This window comes from Microcaecilia unicolor, chromosome 1, assembly GCF_901765095.1.
Source record: "Microcaecilia unicolor chromosome 1, aMicUni1.1, whole genome shotgun sequence".
Lineage (NCBI taxonomy): Eukaryota > Metazoa > Chordata > Amphibia > Gymnophiona > Siphonopidae > Microcaecilia > Microcaecilia unicolor.
The window spans coordinates 634,333,455-634,353,010 of record NC_044031.1 but is presented as its reverse complement, the minus strand read 5'-3'; the positions used below and the strand labels follow the sequence as shown (position 1 = coordinate 634,353,010).

The window sequence follows — 19,556 nt, the reverse complement described above, 5'->3', positions numbered from 1 at the left end:
TGGTACTGATTATGCAGTAGGGTTAGCTGCTCTTTTTTTTGCCTATTTATAAAATTGCCCTCCACATGTGTACACCTTCTTGGGGTGGAGAATAGGTCAAGTGGAAATATAATATTTTTCCTGTTAGCAAATTTTGCATGTTTAAATTACTTTCTGCACAAGTGTACTGGCTTGGTTAATGATATTTATTTATTTGTAGCATTTGTATCCCACATTTTCCCACCACTTTGCAGGCTCAATGTGGCTTACATTTGCCGTAATGGCGGTTGCCATTTCTGGGTAACAGAATTACAAATGGTATTGCTTTAAGGTGCATACATACATGGTAACATACATGGAACATAACAATAGCAAAGAGGTTAATCAGCCGCCATGTATAGATTGTATATAGTGTTATTATTTAGTATTTAAGATGGATGTTTATGGTATGCCTTCTTGAAAAGATCTGTTTTCAGTAGCCTTCGGAAAATGGTTAGGTCTTGCGTTGTTTTTATGGCCTTCGGTAGTGCATTCCATAGCTGCGTGCAGATGTATGAGAGACTGGTTGCGTATGTGGATTTATATTTTAGCCCTTTACAGTTAGGGTAGTGGAGATTGAGGAATGTGCGTGATGATTTTTTTGCGTTCCTAATAGGGAAGTCTATAAGGTCTGACATGTAGGTCGGGGCTTTTCCATAGACGATTTTGTGGACCAAGGTGCAAACTTTGAACGCAATTCGTTCTTTTAATGGAAGCCAGTGTAGTTTTTCTCTTAGGGGTTTGGCACTTTCGTATTTTGCTTTCCCAAATATGAGTCTGGCTGCTGTGTTTTGAGCGGTTTGAAGCTTCTTGATGATTTGTTCTTTGCATCCGGCATAAATGGCATTGCAGTAGTCTAGATGACTTAGCACCATTGATTGTACTAGGCTGCGGAATACTTCCCTTGGGAAGAAAGGTTTGATTCTTTTAAGTTTCCACATTGAATCATAAAAGCTAATTATTAAAAAATAAAGTGACTTAAATGGTCAAGAGAGGACCCTGGCTGTTTAATTCACTTGTCCAGGCATATTCACAAGTGCAAAACCAGATAGTGATGCTGAATATACCCAGTTACCGCCTTGAGCCGAAGCCAGCTATTTTGTGGGCAGTCTGGGGGCAGAGTCAGCACTTCACCAGATAAGTTAACCGGATTAATAGGACCACGAAAAACCCAGTGCTATCTTTTTAACTTATGTATTTAAATGCCGAATATTACACTTAGCTGGTTAAGTGTTATAAGCCCACCTATATCTGGATATTCAATGTTAGTGCCCGGACATAGCTCACCACTGAATATCTGAGCATAATACCAGCAGCGGGCTAAAAAAAACACTGACCATCGCCAGCTGAATATTGACACCATTGCGTTCAAAGGTGGAAAATAAATCCAAATCAATCAATCAATAAATAAATAAAAGTGGGTCAAATTGCAGCCAAATGTTCAAAAGAAATAAGCCTTCCAAAAAATGGACCAATGCATTTCTATGGGAAATATGATTACACTAGTAAAAAATGCCCGTTTCTGAGCGGAATGAAACGGGCGCTAGCAAGGGGCCCCCTCCCTCCGTCCCTCGAAGCTACTTGCCTTGTTCGCTGTGGGCCGTTTCGGCCCTCGAGTGTCAATAGCTCCGCCCTCAACGTCATGACGTTTTGACGTGTCATGACGTTTTGACGCGAGGGCGGTGCAGACACTCCAGGGCACACCGGATATCTCGGGCGCCTCAACTTCCGTGGAGGCTTCAGAACGTTGGGGTTGCCTTTTATATATATAGATAAAGGTCATGTATTTGATACACTGCATTTTGGTAGTACAACCAAAGTGGTTTGCATTTATTCCATGTGGATACTTTCTCTGTCTCTAGTGAGTTCACAATCTAAGTTTTGTATCTGGGGCAATAGAGGGTTAAGTGACTTGCCCAGAGTCACAAGGAGCTGCAGTGGGAATTGAATCTCCTGCATTCTCAGTCTGCTGTACTTTAAAAGGTGGAATTTCATACTCTTCCAAAATTCCAAACTGCCCCTACAACTCCTCCCCTCCCCCCCAAAAAAATACCCATTCTCCGCTCGCTGCCGACAAAGAGGCCCTCCCCGCCTCATCGGCAGCTCTTATGCGGTGCATGGGACACGCTGCAGCCCCGCCCCCTTCCAGCCTCCCAACCAACGGCACGCAGGGTCCACTGCCACGTCATCCAGATCGTCGGTGGGGAAGCCGGAAGGGAAGGGTCGCTCCGGCCAGGGAGCTGCCGTGCGGCAGCCACCATGTTATGTGCGGCTGCTCGGCATGCTCCTCGCTGGCCTTCCTTTCTCGCAAGTATTTACCCATCAGTATTTGTCCTGTGGCAGGCACTGACAATGAATTTCCAGACTTTACTGTCCTACGTTAACTAATAGTTTTCTGTGTACTGCCTCTGAATATCAGTGGTGTCCAGGTAAACTCCCCCCCCCCCCCCCCCTCCATCCTTAACTTCTGCCTCTGGACAGCCCCAGCACTAACTGGAGAGTGTAGAGTGTGTCAGAGCAGATATTCAGCAGCTCTATCTCATTAAATGTCACCAAGTATCTGCTCTAGGTCTGGCTAACAAGCTTTAATTGAGCAGTCACGTTCAATATTGACTCCTTTAGTTTAATTATTTAAAACAAACTGCAAAACTGATGGATGGCCATTCTGTTGTCAATGGGGTAATTTCACAAAGGCACAGAGGCGCACATGTTTCAGTCGATATTCAGATTTAGACTCAGATATTCAGCACCAGGCCAGTTATTCAGCAGCACTTTTATTAAGCAGGAGTTAACTGGTAGAAGCCATTCCTATCCAGTTCATTTTCACTGAATATTGACCGAGCTGTTATAGAATAGGCACAATGGGGGGAATTCTATATATAACGCCAAAAGGATCTGCACTGAGTTCCTATTCTATAAAGGGTGCTCGACCATTATAAAATAGGGGTTCAGCACACACGTCCCATGTTATGCCCCATAGAAGCTGGTGTAATTTCCACACCCACAGTTAGGCATGGATGGCCATTATTTTGTGCCTAACATCTTGGAATGACCCTGACCTGCCCATGCCTCCCCATGGACATGCCCCCTTTTGAGAAGCGCATGAGAACAGTTGCGTACAGTTGTTAGAGAAGCACGCACAGAGAAGATCCATGTGTAACTCCTAATTAGCTTCAATTAAGTGTTAACAGCAATAAGCGATTAATTTGTGTGTGGATCTCAGAGCCGCGTGCAAATTTCAGTGCCCAACTTTGGGTGACCTATATAGAATCCAGGGGAATATATATCTACGTAGCTTGCTAGTCTAGGCACCCGGTTATAAAATTACTCTCCACTTAGTTAGAAGGACAAAAAGAGGAACCCCCCTTCCTAATAATCCTAATCACAATAATCAATATTGCAGGGTACAAGTTCTGGTGCTGTTCTTCTTGCCTTTGGTCATTTGATACAGAGGTGGTGCCCTAGCTATATTTGCCAGTACCATGAAGAAAACAACTTCTTGCCCCAAACAGCTCTTCTTTTCCCCTGTAGAGAAAGGAAGGAAGAAGGTGAAATTGCATAAGGCAGAATACAGCAGAGTGTTAATCTGATCCTTAAACCAGCTCCTTCCCTCCTGTTGATTTCTAGGAGCTGATGAAGAATAAAAAGACAGGTGTTGGTACTTAGTGCCATCAAGTTCAGGGCAGAAATAAAATCCTCTTGTCTATAGAACAGGTGTGGGATAGGTTATAGATGTACAGGCTTCATCTTCATGTCCTTCATATAACAATATACCACAGATGTGCTTTCCAGAACTAGCAACTTTGGGAAAATGGGTGGTTTACTTTCTAAAACCCATCCAATCTTTGGCGTTTCTACTAAAGCTGATAACTTGATTGTGCTTCGAATCGAACTAAGGTCCTTCACTATTTCATAAGGCTAGACCTTAAAGTTCTGTACTGTCTGCAGATTCAGGAAGTCATCAATCTACCTTAAGAATATTTTGTATAAAAAATTCATTTACTTTGACCTTCTAAATTCATTGCCATTTTTATTTGTTGTGAGGTCTGCTTTGTAACTACTTATACTGGTGATAACACTGCTGTGATTCTCAAAAGTTCTCAGTTTTCGTGTTGCTTTCCTCAAAGCTTCTTTCACCTCTTTGTTCCTTAAACTATAGATGATCGGATTTAACATTGGTGTAATAACTGAATAGAAGATGGACACAACTTTGTTCAAATCAATTGAGTCACTTGATGCTGGCCTCACATACATGAAGATTACTGTACCATAAAATATGGTGACAACAATGAGGTGGGATGCACAGGTGGAAAACGCTTTCTGCTTCCCCGTGGCAGAAGGGATCTTCAGAATAGTGCATATGATAAAAATATAAGACACCATCACTAGGAGAATGGAGCTGAGAACCACAATACTTGACAACATAAAGACAATTAGATTAATAACAAATGTGTTGTCAGATGACAGTTTTATAATTGGAGCTACATCACAAAAGAAATGATTGACTTTATTAGAGCTATTGAAAGATAACTGTGAAATAACAGATGTAGGTGTGATTGGGACAAGGGAGCCACTGATCCAAGAACAAAGTACTAACAACAAGCAAACCTTGTAACTCATAATCATTTGATAGCGCAATGGGTTACAGATGGCTAAATATCGATCAAAAGCCATTAGGGCAAGAAGGAAGAACTCAGTAGTGCCAAAGAAGAAAAAAAAATACATTTGGGTTAGACATCCACAGAAAGAAATGGTTCTGTTCCCAGTGAATAAGTCTGATAACATCTTAGGCACAGTGACAGTTGTATAACAAATTTCCAGAAAAGAGAAGTTACTGAGGAAAAAGTACATGGGTGTGTTAAGGTGAGAATCCATTCTGGAGAGAACAATGATCAACAGGTTTCCAAGAAGAGTAAATGTGTAGACCAGAAAAAATGCCAGAAAGAGGAAAATATAGAGATCTCCATGGCTTGAAAATCCCAATAAAATGAAGAGAGTCGCATGGCTTTGATTTTTTGTTGATCTGTCTTCATAACGTTGCATCTACAATGAGACAATCAGACATGGTTGTTTACCTTTCATATAGTACTAAGACAGAATTCAATAAATTCTCTTGCAATTCTGTTTTAATAGTTTGTAAATTGCCTAGATAGTTTATCTAATGGGCGGTATCCTATACAATAAAAAGCACCTCCAACGTTCTGAAGCTGGCAGCGTTGCAGTGAAGCCTGAAGCCCTGAAGTGTTCGTAGGCTTCGTAATAGCTCCACCCTCCACAGGAATTGCACCACTCGCTCTCAAAGCCCCGCCGTCGGAGCCCTGCCGTCCTCTGAGCCCTCCATTCGTAGGCTTCGTCATCGCTCCGCCCTCAACAGCAATCGCAACACTTGCTGTCATAGCACTGCCCTCGGAGCCCTCCTACCCTCGGAGCACAGCTGATCAGAAGGGTACAGCCGCTGCCTTGACTTTCTCTCCTCTCATTCCATCCTCGATCCGCTTCAATCTGGCTTTCGCCCCCTACACTCGACAGAAACGGCACTATCTAAAGTCTGCAATGGCCTGTTCCTTGCCAAATCCAAAGGTCACTACTCCATCCTCATCCTCCTCGACCTATCCGCCGCTTTTGACACTGTCAATCACAATTTACTTCTTGCCACACTGTCCTCATTTGGGTTCCAGGGCTCTGTCCTCTCCTGGTTCTCCTCTTATCTCTCCCACCGTACCTTCACAGTACATTCTCATGGATCTTCCTCCACCCCCATCCCGCTCTCTGTTGGAGTTCCTCAGGGATCTGTCCTTGGACCCCTTCTTTTTTCAATCTACACCTCTTCGCTGGGCTCCCTGATCTCATCTCATGGTTTCCAATATCATCTCTATGCTGATGACACCCAGCTTTATCTCTCCACACCAGGCATCACTGCGGAGACCCAGGCCAAAGTATCGGCCTGCTTATCTGACATTGCTGCCTGGATGTCCAACCTCCACCTGAAACTGAACATGGCCAAGATCGAGCTTATTGTCTTTCCACCAAAACCCACTTCTCCTCTCCCTCCACTCTCTATCTCAGTTGATAACTCCCTCATCCTCCCCGTCTCATCTGCCCGCAACCTCGGAGTCATCTTCGACTCCTCCCTCTCTTTCTCTGAGCATATCCAGCAGATAGCCAAAACCTGTCGCTTCTTCCTCTATATCATTAGCAAAATTCGCCCTTTCCTCTCTGAGCACACCACCCGAACTCTCATCCACTCTCTCATTACCTCTCGTCTTGACTACTGCAACCTACTCCTCACTGGCCTCCCACTTAGCCATCTATCCCCCCTTCAGTCCGTTCAGAACTCTGCTGCACGTCTTATCTTCCGCCTGGACCGATATACTCATATCACCCCTCTCCTCAAGTCACTTCACTGGCTTCCGATCAGATACCGCATACAGTTCAAGCTTCTCCTACTAACCTACAAATGCACTCAATCTGCAGCCCCTCCTTACCTCTCTACCCTCATCTCCCCTTATGTTCCTACCCGTAACCTCCGCTCTCAGAACAAATCCCTCCTCTCAGTACCCTTCTCCACCACCGCCAACTCCAGGCTCTGCCCTTTCTGCCTCACCTCACCCCATGCGTGGAATAAACTCCCTGAGCCCATACGCCAGGCCCCCTCCCTGCCCATCTTCAAATCCTTGCTCAAAGCCCACCTCTTCAATGTCGCCTTCGGCACCTAACCACTATACCTCTACTCAGGAAATCTAGACTACCCCAACTTGACATTTCGTCCTTTAGATTGTAAGCTCCTTTGAGCAGGGACTGTCCTTCTTTGTTGCTCTGTACAGCGCTGCGTAACCCTAGTAGCGCTCTAGAAATGTTAAGTAGTAGTAGTAATAGTAGTAAGTAAAGAAAAAACAGTGGTATGTTGGTTTTCTGGAGGTTTATCTGTTCCTTCCATTGCTTTGAATCTTTTTGATGTCCCTACCTGCTCAGTTGATTCTTTTCGATACCTCGGCATTATTCTACATTTCCACCTTACTTTATCCCCTCAGATTTCTGCTCTTTGCAAGACCAGTTTCTTCTTTCTTTGTCAGCTATGATCTGTCCGTAGATACTTCGATAGAAACAGTTTTCATTCTCTTATTTTGTCTCTGTAATTTTGTGACTCGATTACTGTAATAATCCTTTCCTGGGCTACTACTACTACTTAACATTTCTAAAGCGCTACTAGGGTTACGCAGCGCTGTTCATATGCAAATGAAAAAAGCTTCAACTAATATAAAGTACTGCTGCCAAACATATTTTTCATGCACATAAATTTGATCATGCTTCTCCATTTTTTCAAGAACTTCATTGGCTTCTCATAAAGAAACGCTCCTTTTCAAATAACTTACACTTACTTTCAAAGCACATAGGATTGGATTATTTATTTATTACATTTGTATCCCACATTTCCCCACCTATTTGTAGGCTCAATGTGCTTACATAGTACCCAGACTAGGGTTACCATATGGCTCCAGAAAAAGGAGGACAGATTGAGCCAGCCGGGTTTTACTTCCATTGCTTTCAATGGAAAGCAATTGCTTTCAATGGAAGTAATTGAGCCAGCTGGGTTTTACTTCCATTGCTTTCAAAGCAATGGAAGTAAAACCCGGCTGGCTCAATCCGTCCTCCTTTTTCTGGAGCCATATGGTAACCCTAACCCAGAGTATTTATGTACTTTTACCATTCCATATTCCCCTATACGACTGCTCTGCTCTATAAATGATCATCGTCTTGTTCTTCAAGGGCACCGTGTTATTCCATTAAGGGCATCATTAATATTATTCTATAAGGGCCCCATAAGTGCTATTCTATAAGGGCACACATAAGTGCTATTCTGTAAGGACAGATGGATAAACAGAAACACAAACTCTCACACACAGCAAAAGGCTACCGAAGAAGCACAGCAAAGGTGACAAGTGAGCTTATTTTCGAAAGAGATCGCCGGCCATCTTCCGACACAAATCGGGAGATGGCCGGCGATCTCCTGATCCCGGCCAAATCGGTATAATCGAAAGCCAATTTTGGCCAGCGTCAACTGCTTTTCATCGCGGAGTCAGCCAACCTTCAAGGGAGGGAACAGAAGGTGGGGCGGGGGCGGGGTGGGACGGGGTCGTGGTTAAGAGATGGCCTGCTTCACCCCATAATGGAAAAAAGATGGCTGGCTCAGACGAGCATTTCGCTGGCTGCAGTTGGACCATATAATTTTAGGTCCAAGTCACAAAAAAGTGCCCCAATTGACCAGATGATCACCGGAGGGAATCGGGGATCATCTCCCCTTACTCCCCCAGTGGTCACCAACCCCATCCCACCCAAAAAAAAATTTTTTTTTAAACATTTTTTTGCCAGTCTGTATGCCAGCCTCAAATGTCATACCCAGCTCCCTGACAGCAGTATGCAGGTCCCTGGAGCAGTATTTAGTGGGTGCACTGCACTTCAGGCAGGTGGACTCAGGCCCATCCCCCCCTACCTGTTACACTTGTGGTGGTTAATGTTGAGCCCTCCAAAAACCCACTGTACCCACATGTAGGTGCCCCCTTCACCCCTTAGGGCTATGGTAATGGTGTAGAGTTGTGGGGAGTGGGTTTTGGGGGGATTTGGGGGGCTCAGCACACAAGGTAAGGGAGCTATGCACCTGGCAGCTAATTTTTTTTTTAATTTTTAGAAGTGCCCCCTAGGGTGCCCGGTTGGTGTCCTGGCATGTCAGGGGGGGCCAGTGCACTACAAATGCTGGCTTCTCCCATGACCAAATGCCTTGCATTTCGCAAGGTTTGAGATGGCCGAGCCCGGTTTCCATTATGGCTGAAAAACGAAGCCGGCCATCTCCTTTAAACCTGGTGATTGATTTAGCCGGCCCCAACCGTATTTCGAAAATACGGTTGGCTCCGCCCCTTTGTGGAGCCGGCCCCAAACATGGCCGGCCATCTATTTGGCTGACGCCATTCGATTATGCCCCTCCACATATACTCAACAGTGCAAATGGTGCTACTATAAGTCTTTATTATAAACGACATGGGCTGTGTTTCAGCCACTGTCTCAAAGGATGTGAGTTAGATAGTAACACAGCACAAACTTCAACCTTCCAGAAGCAATGACAAATGCGCACAAAAGCACCAGTAAAATTGTTCTGTATCGGGAAAATATCTAACACCAACTAATGTCAGTAGTAGTGGATATTAGAGATTTTCCTGATACAGAGCAATTTTACTGGTGCTTTCCTGCGCATTTATCATTGCCATTCTATAAGGAAACCATAAATGCTATAAGGGCTCACATAAGTGTTTATTATTGTACTTGTTATACCGCCTTTCCAGAGGTAGGTCAAACTGATTTACAATCTACATAAAGCTTGAAAAGAATACCACGAATGGATAGAACAGATCTGTCATTTAAAAGAAAAAAAGTCACAAACACAGCAGAAGATAAAAGAAACTCTTCTTTGTGTACAGTTCTATCATCCTGAAGGACCCAGTCGAGCGACGGTCAACCAAAGGCAGTTGTAAAAAAATTTGGTTTCAAAGCCACATTAAATTTCTTATTGGTGGGCTATCCTCGTATAGTAGGAGGTTAAATTGTTCCATAGAAAGCAGGCCAAGAAGAAAAAGGTCAAGTGCCTGGTGGTAGACTCATAGTGTGCTCGAGATGATGTGGGAAGAACAAGTCAATGCACATCTAGAGATCGAAGGGCTCAGGATGGGGTATAGGGTAGGATTAGGTTGGATAGGTATGATGGGTCACCTGAATAGAGGGTCTATGCGTGAGGCATAAGATCTTGAATGGAATGTGTTAATGAACTTGAAGCCAGTGTAATCTTTTCAGCAGAAGAGAACAGAGCTATTCTATAAGGGCACTATAAGTGCTATTCTATAAAGGTGCTGTGGGGTCTTTTTACTAAGGCACCCTGAAAAATAGCCTATGCTAGTGTAGGTGCCTGTTTTGGACACTTGCAGGTCCATTTTTCAGCTCGCCTGCAAAAAAGGCTTTTTGGGGGGCCAAAAATAGATGTGCGCAAAATAAAAATTGGTGCACGACCATTTTGGGTCTGAGACCTTACCGCCACACATTGTCCTAGTGGTAAGGCCTCACGCATTAAGCGGGCAGTAATCGTCAACGCGCTTACACTGCCGATTACCGCCTGGTTAGCACCGCGTGGCAGAAAATAAAAAATATTTTCTGACGCACATATCGGACACGCGTAAAAATTAGAAATACCGCCTGGGGCATGCAGTGGCTGAGTGGTAGTTCTAATTTGACATGCGTTGTACGCACATAGGCACCTATGCGCCTTAGGAAAAGGGCCCCTGTAAGTGCTAGTCTATAAGGGAACACATAAGTGCTATAGAGTGCAACTGCAAGAGGTTGGGCAGTGTGTGGAGCATAGGCAGCTCTTCCAGTTACACATGTAACTTAGCAAACACTGTACGTTATGTGAACCCTTCCTGTGTTTGGGTCCCTGCAGTTTCTCCAGTTGGTGTAATTGCACAACTTAATGTAAGGTGGGTTCCAATAGCGGTTGCTCCATTATTCTATAATGAAATCTGGGTACCCACTTCTAGAATTGACCTACTAATGCATAATTAATCTGTGGAATTTATAGACATAGAGTGGTTAGACGGTTAACATAGCTGGGTTTAGATGTCTTTGCAAATCAGTTAGCATTTTTTTGGATCAGGAGAATCATCTGGAGTTATTTGTGAGACTACACTGGAATTTGAACTCTTCCACAAGACTTAAGATAAATTCAACAGTTCTAGAAATCACATATTTATTGGGCAAAGAGATGATGAAATAGTGTGATACATATATGCCACCATGTGGCTATTCAATTTAATGATGAAATCCTAATTAAGCTCACCCGTTCTTCTTCTTTTAGGAGAATTTACCTGTCATTGAATTGTAATATTATTTGGGTGATCTGTTGATGCAAATGTTAAAAACAATCAGTTTTATCGTTTATGATTTATTCAAACTTGTATACACTGCTCTCTTCTGAAAAGCAGGTCGCAACTGTTCATAATATTAAAATTCATTTAAAACAGTTAAGAAAGGAAATAGAAATCAATTTTTTATAGGAGAAAGACAATCACACAAGACATATAACATATACTCTATATGACTATAGTAGGAGAAATCACCGTCATTCAATAAGCTCCAGGCCCAGTTCCCCAAAAGCTAACTGAAAAAACTGGGTTTTCACAGAAGTTCTGAATTTAGCATATACTGATGCAGATCATCAATGAGCAGGTAATGAATTCCATAATACAGAAGCTAAACAATAAAATGCAGAATGTCAAGTAGATTCAAGGTGTTCTTCAGACAAAATATAAAAATTAAACAATGGTCATCCATTGGAGGAGAGTATGAATTGTTAGATCATCAAAATAATTACATATTCGCAGTTGGGGGTACTTTTTAAAGTTCGTTATCCTTGTAAATATTTGGTGAATTACTTAGGTTTAAGATATACGTTCTTCGACCCAGAGCAATTAGGTTCCTTTATTGATATGAAGAAGTTGTCTGTCTCACCAGCTACCGTACCAATTGATGTAGTGAATAATAGTAATGATTAAGCCCAGGAAGGTTATCAGTTAAGCCTTTATTTCTGCTTCATTTTTTTCTTTTTTCTTTAATATAAACTTCACTATTACTTTCCTACCCCCCCCCCCCCCTTTAATATGGTGGTTTAATGTTATAGGTTTGGGGCTAAAGAATTGTATTTACTTATATTTATTATTCTGCTTGTTCATTTTTTCTTGCCTTTTGACCTTTAAATATTTCTTGAGCAAGTATATACTTGTGTAATAATGTTAAATTTAATAAATACAAAATTAAATAATTATATATTGATCGAGCTGGTGTAAAGAGGCAAAATCCTTTCTAATTACAGCTGAACTTTGGGAAGTAAAAGATAATTTGATAGTCAATTACTACACCTTGGTATTTAAAAGATTCTATTGTCTTAACTGGAGTCCACATACAATAGGTTCTATAGCTGGATAGTTGGGTCAACTGAAAATCCAGCATGCAACTGTTATTTTTTAAGGACACAACACTAGGTGATGGAAGGAAAGCCAAGAGCTTACTGCGTCTAGACAGCGGTACAAGGGAGATAAATCAGGATTGTGGAACGCAGTATAAAATACAAGTAAAATATCATTGGCATGCACCAACCACAACATTCTGTATAAGGGTAACCAAGGGACTTAGGAAGATATAAAACATTAATGGAGAAAGGATTGAATGCCACCATAAGATCCATCAAAACTGCCCCCATTCGACCATCAAAGACGTGGAGGGGCATTTTCATTAGAACGTCTAAATCAGAATTAATTCTGAACAGGAAAGAAGGTCATTTTCAAAAAAGATAGACATCTATCTTTTGTGTTCAAAAATGCTATGGATGTCTTGTGATTTGGAAGTCCTTTTTTTTTGGTCCATTTTCGAACAAAAGACATCCAATGCAGACATCCAAAACAGAGGAGGAGTGGCTTAAGTTTAGTGCAGTGGGCTTTGATCCTGGTAACATGGTTCAATTCCCACTGCTGCTCCTTGTGACTTTAGGCAAGTCAAATGCACAAGGGCATTTTTTGGATATGACATCTAAGTCTGAATTTGGGACATTTTTTGTAAAACAGCCAAAATCAGAACAGGAAAGGTAATTTCTACAAAAAAAAGTCTATCTTTTCCTTTTGAAAATGCTGTTTGGAAAAATGTTTTGTGATTTGAGGGGAGTAAGGGGAGGTGATTCCCGATTCCCTCCAGTGGTCATCTGGTCATTTGAGGTACCTTTTGTGTGAAGTAGAGGTGTAGCCTAGTTGCTGGTGCAGCAGACTTTGATCCTGGGGGAAGTGGTTCAATCCACTGCAGCCATTCATTATAAAAACAGGTCTAACTCAAACATCTAAGTTTTAGTCTTGGACGTTTTTGTTTTGTCCATTATGGTGAAGGACATCTAAGTCTTAGGAACACCCAAGTCCTGCCTTGAAACACATCCTGGCACTCCCCCTTGAGGTTTAGATGTCCTTCTGACGGACTTCAGAGAAAGACGTCTAAAATAGGTTTTGAAAATACTGATTTGGACGTCTTTGTGAGATAAACGTCCAAATGCAGACATATGTCACTTTTTTGGATGTTTACTCTTTGAAAATGAGCCTGAAGTGAACTTTGCTTAAAAAGAGGTTAGGACAGTTTCTGTACTATAACTGTATAAAATCCAGGTTTCTCAGATGCAAACCTTGCTTATTGTCCACATGAGCAGAAAGCTCAGATAAGATTAATTTCTGAGTCAACTGTGATAAAATAAAGTACAAGTAGATCACAGGTCTGTAATTAGGAGTCGCTGGATCCAAATTTGATTTCTTACATATAATTGCTGTTTTTGCATCAGGAAGGAACTATTCTGTTATTCAGACTATGATTGACAAGCAGAAGAATTAGTGGGAGAAGGTCATGAATTGGAATCTTAAGCCAGTGAGATGGAACAGGGTTTAAGACAGAAGTTGTCATGTTCATGGCAGATAGAAATTCAAATAAAATAGATAGAGTAATGGGTTTCAAAGATAACCAGAGTTGTGTTGAATTAACAAACATCTATAGGTGCATCTAAAGTTTGTGATAATAGAACATCTGGATTAGATTTACATCTTGCTAAGGATGTAAAAAGTCTTGAAGCAGTTCAAAGAAAAGTGATTAAAATGGTATGGTGTTTGCCTAGCAAGACGTACGAGGAGAGACTTGCTGACCTGAATATCTATACCCTGGAGGAAAGGAGAAACAGGGGTGATATGATACAGATGTTCAAATATTTGAAAGGTATTAATCCACAAACAAACATTTTCTAGAGACGAGAAGGCAGTAGAACTAGAGGACATGAATTGAAGTTGAAAGAGGGCCAATTCAGGAATAATTTCAGGAAATATTTTTTCACAGAGATTGGTGGTAGATACCTGGAATGCCCTTCGATGGGAGGATGAGATGCAAATGGTAGCAGAACTCAAAAATGCGTGGGATAAACACAAACAAATCTTGTTTAAAAGGAATGGATGCAAAGAAGCTTAGCGGAGATTAGGTAGTAACATCGGTAATTGGGAAACAAAGCCAATACTGGGCAAACTTCTACAGTCTGTGCTCTGATCATGGCCAGACAGATTCAGCTTCAGAAGTTGTAGAACAAGGCCAGTGCCAGGCAGATTTCTAAGATCTGTGCCCTGATCATGGCTGAATAGATTTGGAGGGGCTGGAGTGGAGCTTTTCAGGGGCTTTGGCGACAACTTCAGAAATTTTAGAACAAGGACAGTGCTGGGCAGACTTCTATTGTCTGTGCCCTGAAAATGGCAAGGACAAATCAAGATCAGGTATAAATATGAAGTCACATACCACATATAATGAGTTTATCTTGTGCAGACTGGATGGACCGTACAGGTCTTTATCTGCCGTCATCTACTATGTTACTATAGATTGATCCAAAGAAAACAGTTGAAATGGTCCTACTGTCCAAGAAGAAGAGAAGGTACAGTGAAGAGGAAAGAGACCCTTAGATGAGCAATTTTTTGATGTGAAAACTTGGGGCTAAAATATCAGCAGATCGACAAAGAAGTGTTCTGTTTGCTCTGGTGTTATCAGATTTGCATTATTGGAAAACGTTTCTAAGGAGGATTAGTTGCACGTAATTCCCCTCATACTATAATGCGAGTGACTAAGTGTGTGCGCTATCTACATGCTCTGATTATAGAACACCGAATCTTTCAGATTTGTCATAAGTGCTAGTTGGACGCTAAGCGGTATTTTAGAATCTTAGGGGTCCTTATCCTAAGTCATGGTAGCCTTTTTAGCTCGCATTAGAAATCAGCTGGTTGTAAATGCCGAGACACCCATTATATTCCTATGGGCGTCTCGGCATTTCCCACCAGCTGATTTCTACCACGAGCTAAAAATGCTACTGAGACTTAGTAAAAGACCCCCTTAGAGTGCAACTTGCGTAGCACACAAATGGAAGGGGGTGTTCATGTGGCCAGGGTATGGGCATTTCCTACAATTACACACACATGCTATAAAATAGTGTTACCTATGTCCCAAAATGCAGCATTGAGGCACATGCATTTACAGCTGCTGTAGACTTCATCATCATTGTAATCATCATTGGGCATTATAACACATTTATGGAAAGTCCATTCAACATGGTTTACGCTCCAAATAAAACAATGAAGATTAAAAAAGAATAAAACATATATTGCCCAATATTCAGTGCTATTTAACCGGCCAGAAATGGCTCCTGGCCAGTTAAATAGTCTTAAGTTGGCTAAGTGCTAATATTCAACGCAAGATTGCTGGCTATCTCGTGCTGAATATTAGTGCTTAGCAGCTAGCCCACTCATCGGCTATGTCGCTCGATATAGCCGGTTAGCACCAATATTCGTTGGCTGACCGAGTAAGTTTAGTATGCAGATAGACCTGCATAAACAGCAGGTTTATCTTTGGCCACTATAACTTAGTCGATCAGCAGATGAATATCGGCTTAACTGTCTATGTGCAGAGCGGCCAAAAATAACCCCCTGGAAATTCAATGCCGGTTGCCAGATACGCCCTGGCATTGAATTTCTGGGCTCATTGCTGACCGTGGGAGGCAGCCTGGCTAACTTCCATGGTCTGAATATCGGCCCCATAGAGATCTATATGTTTAAGAGAAAAATGTCTTTAGGCCCTTTGTAAATGCTAACAAGGTCAGCATATCCCTTAGCTACTGAGGTAGTTTGTTCCGATACAGAGGACCTAAAGTGCTAAAAGCTTTAATCCTCCATTTCGACCTGGGGCAAAGCTCTAAAGGCAGATTATCCAGCAATCTGTAGGAGGAAGATCTAAGCATATAGGAAGGGATATACTAATGAATCAGTTGAGTAAGTATCCAGGTGACTGAAAACTGAGTAGCTTATATATCATAATCATCAATTTAAATAAACACTGTTCTTTAATGGGTAACAATGAAGTTCCCTAAGAAGTGCTATCTCATCTACTTTTTCTGAGTCTAGTTGCCATGCTCTGGACAATTCACAGCTGTTTTAATAATCTGCCTGTAATACCTAAATACAACACATTGTAATAGTCCAGTAGACTCATCAGAAATACATAGATCACCATCGGTATTGCCCAAAATTCCAAAAAAGGTTGTAGTTGTCCAATTAATCTAAGTTTCCAAAAAGCATGAGTATGTGCTCCTAAATGCTGGTGTGTAAATTCTAACGGTTAGGTTGGTTAGCTTGGCAGAGTTTAAAAAGGGGTTGGATGGTTTCCTAAAGGACAAGTCCATAGACCGCTACTTGAAAACGGTAAGGGAATTCAAACATGCATGGGATAAACATAAAGGAATCCTGTTCAGAAGGAATGGATCCTCAGGAGCTTAGCCGAGATTGGGTGGCAGAGCCGGTGGTGGGAGGTGGGGATAGTGCTGGGCAGACTTATACGGTCTGTGCCAGAGCCGGTGGTGGGAGGCGGGACTGGTGGTTTGGAGGCGGGGATAGTGCTGGGCAGACTAATACGGTCTATGCCAGAGCCGGTGGTGGGAGGCGGGACTGATGTTTGGGAGGCGGGGATAGTGCTGGGCAGACTTATACGGTCTGTGCCCTGAAGAGGACAGGTACAAATCAAGGTAGGGTATACACAAAAAATAGCACATAAGAGTATATCTTGTTGGGCAGACTGGATGGACCGTGCAGGTCTTTTTCTGCCGTCATCTACTATGTTACTATCAAGCTTATTTTCGAAAGTGATCGCCGGCCATAAATCGGGAGATGGCCGGCGATCTCGTAAAAGCGGCCAAGTCGGTATAATTGAAAGCGGCTTTTTTGACAGCATCGCTGCTTTCTCGTCACCTCGCCAGTGAAAGTTCAAGGGGGCGTGTTGGCGGCGTGCGAAGGCGGGACATGGGTGGGCATGGGCGTGGCTACCAGATGGCCAGCTTTCGTGGATAATGGAAAAAAAAGCGGCGTTCAGCAGTATTTCACCGGGTTTACTTGGTCCTTTAATTTTCATGACCAAGCCTCATAAAAGTGCCCCAACTGACCAGATGACCACCAGAAGGAATCGGGGATGACATCCCCGTACTCCCCCTGTGGTCACCAACCCCCTCCCACACTAAAACAATAAAACTAAAAACCTTTTTTGCCAGCCTGTATGCCAGCCTCAAATGCCGTACCCACCTCCATGACAGCAGAATGTGTTCTATCCTCTGACAGCCTTTCCGTGGTTGTGATGTGGCTCTCAGGTGAGTGTGACACCTTTTCTGTTAGGTGCACTGCAGAGTCACATCAGCAATGCATTGTGGTGGGTGTAGGGTAGTGGGCTCTACTCCCATGGTGCTTTTCCCCCTGCTAACTGGGTCAGAGTGTGTCCAGTTTTGTTTCCGGTAGTCCATGAGGTAGTGGTCATTTTTGACAGCCAGTTTTAGATCCCATTCATGTGTTACCCACGTTAGAGAACTTAGTTATTACCTTGAATGTTGCTGAAAGAGGGCATTGTACACCATTCTGCCAGCTCTGACCTACTGCTAATCTCAGTACCAGGGAGACTCTTTGCCAGTGGGGCACAACCTCTGATCTGCAGTTAACTGTGAGTAAACGTGCTTATTCAAATAAAGGACTTTTTCAAAGAGATTAGTCTTCAGGTGTCAACTGGTGTGCCAAGGTTATACAGCAGCAACAAGTCCTAGAGGCCTGCGTGTATGCAGGTCCCTGGAGCACTTTTAGTGGGTACCGCAGTGCACTTAAGGCAGGCGGGACCCAGGCCCTTTCCCTCCCCCCCCACCTGCAACACTTGTGCTGGTAAATGGGAGCCCTCCAAAACCCACTGTACCCACATGTAGTTGCCCCTTCACCCCTAAGAGCTACGGTAGTGTTGTACATTTGTGGGTAGTGGGTTTGGGGGGCTCAGCACCCAAAATAAGGGAGCTATGCATGTGGGAGCTTTTTCTGAAGTCCACTGCACTGACCCCTAGGGTGTCCAGTTGGTGTCCTGGCATGTCAGGGGGGCCAGTGCACTACGAATGCTGGCTCCTCCCATGACCAAATGCCTTGCATTTCGCTGGGTTTGAGATGGCCAGCAGTTTTTTCCATTATCGCTGAAAAACAAAACCGGCGATCTCAACCCCGGCTAACTCTGGCATTTGGCCGGGCTAAACCGTATTATCGAAAAAAAAGATGGCCAGCCATCTTTTTCGAAAATACGGTTCCGGCCAGCTGTTGCACCGCCGCCAAAATAGATCGCCGGCGATCTATTTTGCCGGCGAAGTTTGATTATGCCCCTCTATGTTACTATGTAGATGGACTTGGGAAAAATCCACAATTTCGGGAATAACTTGTATAAAATGTTTGTACGTTTGGGTAGCTTGCCAGGTGCCCTTGACCTGGATTAGCTGCTGTCGGGGACAGGATGCTGGGCTCGATGGACCTTTAGTCTTTTCCCAGTATGGCATTACTTACAGTGGGGGAAATAAGTATTTGATCCCTTGCTGATTTTGTAAGTTTGCCCACTGACAAAGACATGAGCAGCCCATAATTGAAGGGTAGGTTATTGGTAACAGTGAGAGATAGCACATCACAAATTAAATCCGGAAAATCACATTGTGGAAAGTATATGAATTTATTTGCATTCTGCAGAGGGAAATAAGTATTTAATCCCTCTGGCAAACAAGACCTAATACTTGGTGGCAAAACCCTTGTTGGCAAGCACAGCGGTCAGACGTCTTCTGTAGTTGATGATGAGGTTTGCACACATGTCAGGAGGAATTTTGGTCCACTCCTCTTTGCAGATCATCTCTAAATCATTAAGAGTTCTGGGCTGTCGCTTGGCAACTCGCAGCTTCAGCTCCCTCCATAAGTTTTCAATGGGATTAAGGTCTGGTGACTGGCTAGGCCACTCCATGACCCTAATGTGCTTCTTCCTGAGCCACTCCTTTGTTGCCTTGGCTGTATGTTTTGGGTCATTGTCGTGCTGGAAGACCCAGCCACGACCCATTGTTAAGGCCCTGGTGGAGGGAAGGAGTTGTCACTCAGAATTGTACGGTACATGGCCCCATCCATTCTCCCATTGATGCGGTGAAGTAGTCCTGTGCCCTTAGCAGAGAAACACCCCCAAAACATAACATTTCCACCTCCATGCTTGACAGTGGGGACGGTGTTCTTTGGGTCATAGGCAGCATTTCTCTTCCTCCAAACACGGCGAGTTGAGTTCATGCCAAAGAGCTCAATTTTTGTCTCATCTGACCACAGCACCTTCTCCCAATCACTCTCGGCATCATCCAGGTGTTCACTGGCAAACTTCAGACGGGCCGTCACATGTGCCTTCCGGAGCAGGGGGACCTTGCGGGCACTGCAGGATTGCAATCCGTTATGTCGTAATGTGTTACCAATGGTTTTCGTGGTGACAGTGGTCCCAGCTGCCTTGAGATCATTGACAAGTTCCCCCCTTGTAGTTGTAGGCTGATTTCTAACCTTCCTCATGATCAAGGATACCCCACGAGGTGAGAT

The 19,556-nt window shown here is 43.2% G+C and overlaps 2 protein-coding genes across 2 annotated transcripts in view; both read right to left on the bottom strand.

Annotated features, from left to right (window-relative positions):
- Positions 1-4,017: 4,017 nt before the first annotated feature.
- Positions 4,018-5,061, bottom strand: LOC115460578 (olfactory receptor 2AP1-like). Its single transcript, XM_030190350.1, has one exon. It carries the CDS (start codon positions 5,059-5,061, stop codon positions 4,018-4,020), a length of 1,044 nt encoding a protein of 347 aa, XP_030046210.1.
- The window catches only part of LPXN (leupaxin), a 147,744-nt gene continuing 133,185 nt past the window's right edge, over positions 4,998-19,556 (bottom strand). The window contains exon 10 of the mRNA XM_030221087.1: positions 4,998-5,061. The gene's annotated coding sequence lies outside the window, so the exon portion shown is untranslated. The remainder of the gene's footprint in view (positions 5,062-19,556) is intronic.